Source organism: Orycteropus afer, unplaced genomic scaffold (assembly GCF_000298275.1).
Source record: "Orycteropus afer afer isolate SDZICR_OR568_19922 unplaced genomic scaffold, OryAfe1.0 scaffold00069, whole genome shotgun sequence".
In the NCBI taxonomy this organism is placed as follows: domain Eukaryota; kingdom Metazoa; phylum Chordata; class Mammalia; order Tubulidentata; family Orycteropodidae; genus Orycteropus; species Orycteropus afer.
Genome location: NW_006921656.1, coordinates 3,580,965 through 3,589,392, shown reverse-complemented (window position 1 = coordinate 3,589,392; position 8,428 = coordinate 3,580,965). Strand labels below are relative to the sequence as shown.

At 46.6% G+C, this 8,428-nt stretch overlaps 1 protein-coding gene across 1 annotated transcript in view; it reads right to left on the bottom strand.

The window, feature by feature from the left end:
- Nucleotides 1-8,428, bottom strand: part of COL22A1 (collagen type XXII alpha 1 chain) — a 291,312-nt gene that overhangs the window by 182,843 nt on the left and 100,041 nt on the right. Inside the window, exons 16-19 of the mRNA XM_007940570.1 lie at nucleotides 7,639-7,683; nucleotides 1,867-1,911; nucleotides 1,572-1,601; nucleotides 1,245-1,298 (exon numbers count right to left, since the gene is read on the bottom strand). Coding sequence (XP_007938761.1) covers nucleotides 1,245-1,298; nucleotides 1,572-1,601; nucleotides 1,867-1,911; nucleotides 7,639-7,683 — 174 coding nt within the window. The remainder of the gene's footprint in view (nucleotides 1-1,244; nucleotides 1,299-1,571; nucleotides 1,602-1,866; nucleotides 1,912-7,638; nucleotides 7,684-8,428) is intronic.

Sequence of the window (8,428 nt, the reverse complement as noted above, 5' to 3'; positions counted from 1 at the left end):
GCCGCGGTAACCCAAGGAGGGGTTGCTATGAGTCGGGGCAGACTCGATGGCACAAAACAACAAGAAGTTTCTTCTAGCTTTATCCTAGAAAATCCATACAAATTTATTCTAATGATGTAAGGCCCTAAATAGTTTAATACGAATCTGACTTATGGACATTTAAAAATAAGAGATGTCTGATTTATTTCAGTAAAATGCTGTTGGGACAGTGCCAGTGGTGCATTGAAGAGAGGAGCAGGTGGGAGCCCAGCCTGTGGATTTGATTGAATTCTTACTGTCATTCACATCTGAACTCACAGCACAAGGTGGTCCTGGGTCCCTTTGAGTGGTCTCTTCCCAAATGGTGATTTGTTGTTCACACTGAGTCAATGCCAATGCAGAGAGATCATGGGACAGAGCAGCGTTGCCCCGTAGGGTTTTCCTGCCCAGGAAAGACTATGAGGGTGGCAGAGTGTTTCATTCTGCTGCATCTAGGGTTGCCATGGTCAGAACCAACTCACAGCACCCAACAAGAGTCTTCACAGGAGCAGAACACCAGGTCTTTCACCTGTGGAGGCACTGGGTGGGTTCAGACTGCCAACCATTCTATTAACGTGGAGTGCTTAACTGTGGTGCCACCAGGGCTCCTCGGACAGCAGGCTGCCTGATGTATGTCCAGCTCCACACCCAGGTCTTTTTGGGAACTCACCTGGCTGGGCTCAGTTTCCTCCTCTGTGAAGCGGATGATGTGATGAGCTCCTGAGACTGGGCTCAGGACTGGGATTGGTTATCACTCTCTAGACCTAGAGCTGTTCAGAGCCGTAATAGACTGAATTGTGTCCCCTAAAATGTCCTAACCCCTGTCTGTACCTGTGAACGTGGCCTTGTTGGGAAATAGGATCTTTGAAGGGATCATCAGTTAAGCAAACACAGATTCATACTGGAGTAGGGTGGTTTCCAATCTCATGTGAATGCTATTGTCAGAAAAGAGGAGAAAAGACAGAAACTAGCTGAGAGATGATGGCGCTCCTATAAACGGAGGAATACCAAGAAATGCCTGGGGCTACCAGAAGCCGGAAGAGCCTGGGAATGGCCCTACAGTGGTCAGAGAGAGGACAGCCCTGAAGATGGCATTGCTTTTGGACTCCAGAACAATGAGACGATAAACTCACGCTCTTATAAGCCACCCCCTTTGTGGTACTTTGTTGCCCTAGCCCCAAGAAACTACTAGAAGAGCAGACCTGGGCTGGGCAGGGACGACTCACCGGAGCTCCTGGTGGCCCAGGTGGGCCCTGGTGGCCTCGAGGTCCTGGAGCTCCCTGGAACACAAGCCAAACACATATTAGCCATGACTCTCCATGTGACGGGAGCCACTACCACCATGCCACCTTCCCAACTCAGAGCTGACTTCCTGAGTCCTCAGGAGGGGCCTGGAGGCACCACAGGCATTTTCATTTGGCTAAACATCAATTTGTTCCACTTCTGAAAGGTCTGATCTGAGCTCAACATGCCACCTCAGCCTCAGGGATGTGGCCTTTCTATATGTGCCACCACCCAAGGCCCACGACAGGGAGGTCCCACGGTCCTCTTACCTGCTCACCCTTTAAGCCCTCTCTCTGCACCTGAGAGACAAAACAGGCATTAGTGGAAAATAAAGGCTGGCAATTTCTTCCCGATGGTCCACTTCTCTCAACTCTGCAAAGGTTCACATGGCACGCTGTCATGCAGCACTTTGTACTTTTCTCTGATTTCACCCCATTTTTCATGTTGAAAGCCTTTGATCCGGCTCATATTCTGTCCTGGTCTTAGAAGTAAGGACTCTCCCAACACCCTGATTCCATCAACTGATGACTTTGTGATTCCAACCATTATGATTGTAGGACTTACCACAGAGCCTGGTATACCAGGGGATCCTGCAGGCCCCACGTCACCCTGTGTGGAAATAACAAATATTTCAATGGATATACTCCTTTCCACCTTCTGTCATTCTCCACCTCTTTAGATGCCTCCAAGGCCCTTGCTTTTTCTCACCTGCTCAAGAGGCCACTTCCTTCTCTGGACCTATTATGTAGAACATCATGATAACTGTCTTGCTCACTTCTTACAATAGTCTCAAATGTTTTGTGCCTGATTCTTACGTCTGCATGAAGGTCACAGAGCCCTTCTAGAGGGAAGAAGCCTGATTTCTCTATTGTGTACATCTAGCCCAGTGCCAAGATCTGGTTGGTGCTCTGTAAATACCGCCTAGCTTTCCACAACCATTTTCTGCTTACGAGCAGCCCATCATCCACTATTCAGTGAGTGCCTGCTTATACCAGGCACTGAGTTAGGCATGGAGGGTGGGCAGTAAGTGCAGTGTATGGCATGTTCATCCCTGTGTTATCTTCAGCATATGGTCAGCATTTAAATAACTAAAAAATATGCCGTGGTGATCCCCATCCATTTTCACAAGTCACCGTATATAGAAGGCTTGGTTGGTACCTTCTCCTCCTTTGGCATCATGTCACCTGGGCCATGATGGCTGCATGTGGAACAGCTTCCCCACGTGTGAGGGGCAAATGCTTATTTACAGAACACTACCAGAGCTATGCACTGGGCTGGATATATGCATCAGCTATTGTAGCTATCTGTAGCTAAATTATGAATCTTTTGAGCGTCCGAGCTATGTCTTTCTCCTTTTATTTATACCAAGTCTATCATATTAGCTTAGCTTGTTTTTATTTTTGTGTTTATTGCTATCACTCTTATACCCCAGAAAGAGACTTTTCAAGAATAGTCATGAATCAATGAATCAGGACAAGTGTTTTGATCATCTGTCCAGGTAGTCCCACCCAATGTGAGGTCAAGTATTCTGACATATTTAGTCATTAGTGAGGAAAACGAAGGAGCTCTGGTGGCGTAGTGCCTAAGGCATTTGACTGCTTAACCAGAAGGCTGGCGGTTCAAACCCGCCAGCCACTCCTCATAAGGAAGGTTGGGCAATCTACTTCCATAGTGACGCCACCTTGGAAACCCAAGGAGGGGTTGCTATGAGTTGGAGACAACTTGACAGCAGTGAGATTGGTTTGGTTTGGTTTAAGGAAAATAATGATTCTGGCATTCATTTTCTATCTTCCAGGACTTGTTCTGAGGACTTTACCTGGATTAACTCTTTTCCCTATGATACCTTCTTTCCCAATGAAGGGACCAAGAAGCTAAGGCATGGAAATGTTCAGTGACTTAGTCAAGGTCAAAAAGCTAGGAAACGATAGAACCAAGCAGAAGTCTTTACTTGAATCATTTTCCTTCTACTATCTGTGTAGCACACTTATGTAATGATCATTTCTAGTCATTGTGGTAGCCGGCCACCAAGATAGTCCCCAGTGTGGGTTGAGTTGTGTCCCCTCAAAAGGTATGTTCAGGTTCTAATCTTGGGCACCTGTGAACATCATCTTATTTGAGAATAAGGCTTTTGTAGATGTAATTAAGATGAGGTTATGCTAGAGTAGGTTGGGCCCTAATCCAATGACTGTATCCTTCTAAGAACAGGGAAACTTGGACACAGAGACACAGCAGAGACTGACATATAGAGGGAAGACAGCCATTTGAAGACAAAGGCAGAAACTGGAGTGATGTAGCCACAAGCCAAGGGGCGGCAAGGATTTTTGGGAACTACCAGAATCTAGGAAGAAGAGAGGAGAGAGGATTCTTCTACAGCCTTCAGAGGGGCACAGTCCTGCTAGCACCATGATTTCAGACTTCTCACCAGCTTTCAGACTGTGGAAGAATTATGCCACCCAGCATGGCATTCGTTACAGCAACCCCAGAAGACCAGTGACCACTCCCATATGTGACCAGTAGCATACAGCCTACAAGATGGTATGTTGCTTCCAAGATTAGGTTAAGAATGTCTGTGGCCTCCATCTGGGGCTCTGTCTGTCTCTCTCACTACCACTCTGGGGAAGCCAGTTTCCATGTCTGACCAGCACTAGGGAGAGGCTCAGGGAGGGAGGAAGGGAAGCCTCTGGTCAACAGTAGCAAGAAGGCCTTCCAAAGACCCTGAGGTGACCACAACCTCACAAGAGATCCTAAGCCAGTATTCTCCACCCATGCCGTTCCCAGATTCCTGCTTCTAGAGAATGTGAGAGTGAATCAAGGACTGCTGTCCTAAGCTACTAAGGTGCAGGGTACTTCATTACACAGCAGCGGGTAACTAATACAGCCAAAGAGCCAGGTCTGCAAAACGCTGCTGCTGCTGTCCCCAGGTGCTATCGAGTCACCTTCGACTCAGTGACCCCGTGACAGAGCAGAACTGCCACACGGGGCCTTCTCGTCTGTAATCTTTGCAGAAACATATTTTGCTGTGGAGAAGCTGGGTGTGTACCCACTTGGACAACAGCTAAGCACTTAACCATTGTGCCACCAGGGCTCCTTATAGTAAAAGTCCTAAGATAGTACAAATAATGCATGCACCCACTGATACTTACATGTGGCTCCACATTGGATGGACAGGTAGATAAGCCAAGTTTTAAACTTTGGTTTGAAACCAAATCCACTGTGGGGTCTTGTACAAGACACCCCTTGTTTCTGGGCCTCTCTTCCTTTACTGCAAAATGAGGGTGTTCAGAATTGTCCACTCCATGGCACCACTGACTGCCTCAGACTGTGTAACAGCTGAGGCTCGTCTCAATGACGCTCTCCCAGAATAAGTTGAGAGCTATCACCCCACCTGGGCATTACTGTTTTTTTATTCCAATGATTGCCTTCCAAATAACACCCTGCCCCTTGACTCTGTCTTCTAACCTCTCCAACCTCTGCTCTCATCATGGTGTCTAATGAAAATTCAATCTGTTTCCCAAACTGGAGGACAAAACAACAATCTAGAAATGAGAGGAAAGTTTGACACATCAGATGAACACATGCATAAGTAGGCTTTTGAGCACATACAACGAGCAGCAGCAGGAAACAGAGACACGACTGAGGTGCAGCCTTCAAGAATCATCCTTCTTAGTGACTTGAAACAAACTACTATTTCAGAATTTAGCATCCCCCTGTCAAAGAAGTGAAGGGAATGTTAAAATCCTGACATCAGCCCATGGAAGTATCATGAGTCTCCAAGTTTAAGAGCTATTTTCAAAAGTAACAATGTGAATCTCATCTCTAAAAATACGTTGGAGAGAATAATTAGCTGAGTTTGAAGAGCTTCACGCCTCCCGTCCCCATTCCCAAGCTGGGCTATTCCAGCACGTAGGCTCTATTTATTTATTTATAATGTATACCTGTCTGCTCCTACAGAGATCAGAAGCAGCCTGGCTGTCCTTGCAGCACAGCCTGGTAACCAGCCTGAGTCAGTCAACGACCTTCACCTGAACTTGTCAAGGACCTATGCCAGGTTGAAGCGGTGCTTCTCGGGTCCCATCCAGAGTCATCCTTCTCTCCCCACAGCTATTCTCTAACCTGACATCCGATGTCTTTCCTAAGGGTCTGTCTAGGAATCTGGAAGAAAACCATTCTCTGGTAGACAGTGTCTCATCCACCTGCCATTAAGCCCAGGACTCATCGTACCTCCTTATTCCCTCTGAAGACAGACTCTCAGAATGCATAGGCAGGCTGTGATGTCCACACGCATTTCCACAGCCCTCCATGGAGTGCAAAGAATGTTTCCAGACAGTTATATTTGATTGAGTTGAAGTCCTCAGCAGCATGTTTATTTTTCTAGGCCTTGTTGAAAAATCTTCTAAGGCAGATGGCCAGTATAAGACACACCTTTTATTTTATTTACTAAAGACTAGTAAATTTCCAGGATTATTATTCTGATTTTAATATATATATATATGTACAATGCTATAGAGGAGAAAAAGGAAGACAGGGAGGGGCAAGAGGTCTGTGGGATTGTATTGGGATTTATCCACAGCCTTCCGTAAAACAAAACCTGCCATCAACTGGGTTCTGACTCACAGTGACCCTATAGGACTGAAGAATCCCAGAGGGCTTCTTCCAAGGTTGGAAATCTTTACAGAAGCAGACTGCCTCATCTTTCTCCCACAGGATGGCTGGTGAGCTTGAACCTCTGACCTTTTGGTTAACAGCCCAGTGCTTTAACCACTGTGCCACCAGAGCTCCTTAATGCAAAAAGACATTTTAAGAAGCATAGATTTTTAAAAGGCCTGGATATTATCTAGACCTTTCTAGAGAGCTCTGGTGGCATAGTGCCTAAGGCATTTGACTCATAAGCTAAAGGCTTATGGTTCAACCCACCAGCCACTCCTCGGAAGGAAGATTGGGCAATCTACTTCCGTAGAGATACTACCTTGGAAACTCAAGGAGGGGTCACTATGAGCTGAGATCAACTCGATGGCAGTGAGGTTTTTGTTTTTTTTTTTAAATGGCTTTTTACTTCTAAAAGTAGAAGTAATAAAAATACAAAGAATACCAGAAATTTCTCGAAGCTGACTTCTTGATGCTGAGCCATATTCCTGGCATCTAATTTGCATTTCAAGAAGCTCCCCAGGCTCAGCCCTCTCCAGAGCCTCCCGCCAATTCAACAGTTTCTACTTGTAAAATTTAGTGGAACTGATTACATTCGTAATATTGGGCAATGATTGTCATCATTCTTTTCCAAGTTATCCCACCATCATTAGCATAAACTCAATCCCCTTAAGCAGAAACTCAATCTCCCCTCTCCCTGACTCCTTGCCACCCCTGGTAACCACTATTCATCTCTGGTTTCTAGACATAGGCATATTTCGTAGACGTTAGATCATACAGTATTTGTCCTTTGGTGACCCTCAGAACGTTTTCAAGGTTCATCCATGTTGTAGCAGGTGTCAGGATTTCATTTCTCTTTCTGACTAATATTTCATTGTGTGGATGGATCACACTGTGTTTTTCTCTCAGCTGTTGGTGGACGTTTCGGTTGCTTCCACATTTTGGCTATTGTGAAAGGTGCTGCAATGAACATTGGTGGCCCCTACTTTTTGAATGTCATCTCAGTCTGCCTTCTTATCTCTACTCCCTGCCAGTTTCACCCTAGCCCATCGATTGGCCAGTCAGTGACGTAACTGGGAACTCCTGAGCCCCAGTTACCAATCAAGGGGAGGGAAATTCCAAGTCTGTTTATTCTGAGTATTTCACTGACACATGTTACAACACAGTCGTTTATTAGCTCATAGTAGTATATATTTCAACATTTAAATTTTTTTTTCCGATAGGAACACAGTCATTGAAATTCACCTACTGGGTTTAAATCTGTGCTAGACCCCTGAGCACACCCTTCCCTATACAAGGTTGGGTTCCTGGACTTCTACAAGGAACCTTTGGGCCGAACTTCTCTCCCGGAGCTGTCTCCACCTTCCCTGTACCTTATGCTCTGTCCCGGGCTCTCCAGTTCCCCTCACTGCCTCCTACCTGGTGCATATATCATGTCTACCCCAGCTGGCCTCTTCCTTGTTGCACCGAGGCATCTTGTTGGCCTAATTATTGCATTCTTTGGAAGCTACTGCTTAACTGTCTCTTGAGTCCACTCTCTGTGGACACTGGGTCAATCCCAATTTACCACCCTTTGTCTGCACCTTGTTGCCAGGACTCCAGCCTAGGTCTCTCTCCCTAAGCCCTGGTCTGTTCAGGAAGGCAGTTCCCATACCTGCCCTTCCTGAGCCATCTACCACCCATTTCACTCACCTTCTCTCCTCGGGGCCCTGGCACACCAGGGGGACCAGATCTTCCCTGGAGGAAAGAAAGGAAAAGGGGGCTCATTGCCGGAGGTAACTGGAGAAGAAAGAGGCCAAGGGGCAAATGCAGCTGTAACCTGGCTTCCCCAGCAGGCACACATCCCTCGGACCAGACTTTGTGGGTGGTGCCCGATGCGAAACATTCTTCCTCATGCTGACCAAACCTCACCCCTCTGTCTTTTCTCCCTTTGGAATCACACTGGTGCTTCTGTGTGGAAAAGCATTGTGAGAGAGGAAAGGACCCTTTCCATGAGGATATGAGGGGCACATCAGGGAGCATCTGGGAAGTGCGTGGGAGAAGCACATGGCCTAGATCTTCCTTTGGACCAGGTCATGTAGAAGGCAAAGTTGGATGGGTTACACTGACATCCTTATAAGATGGTGTGGACAGGGTAAATCTTTGAGTTCCCAGGGATACTGCAGATATCCCCTTCTCCTCTTCAATGGCCTCACAGGGAAGCCTTCTGAGAGTGACCAGGAGGAGATCAGAAGGAGTAGAAGCTCCTACAGGAGTAGAAAGTGATGAGAGGGCCTGGGGCCACCCAACACCAGGAAACAGTGTGAGTGCCCTGGTAGAAATGAGGGAGAATGTGGAAGAGATGAACAACCCATATCCATTCCCCTGGACAAAGTGATTTTTTAATATGAATCTATCCTAAAGAGGTACTCGGAGACACACTCACAGAGTATACACAGCATACTCACTTTCTTTTCACTATCAATAGCAAATGACTGAGCCC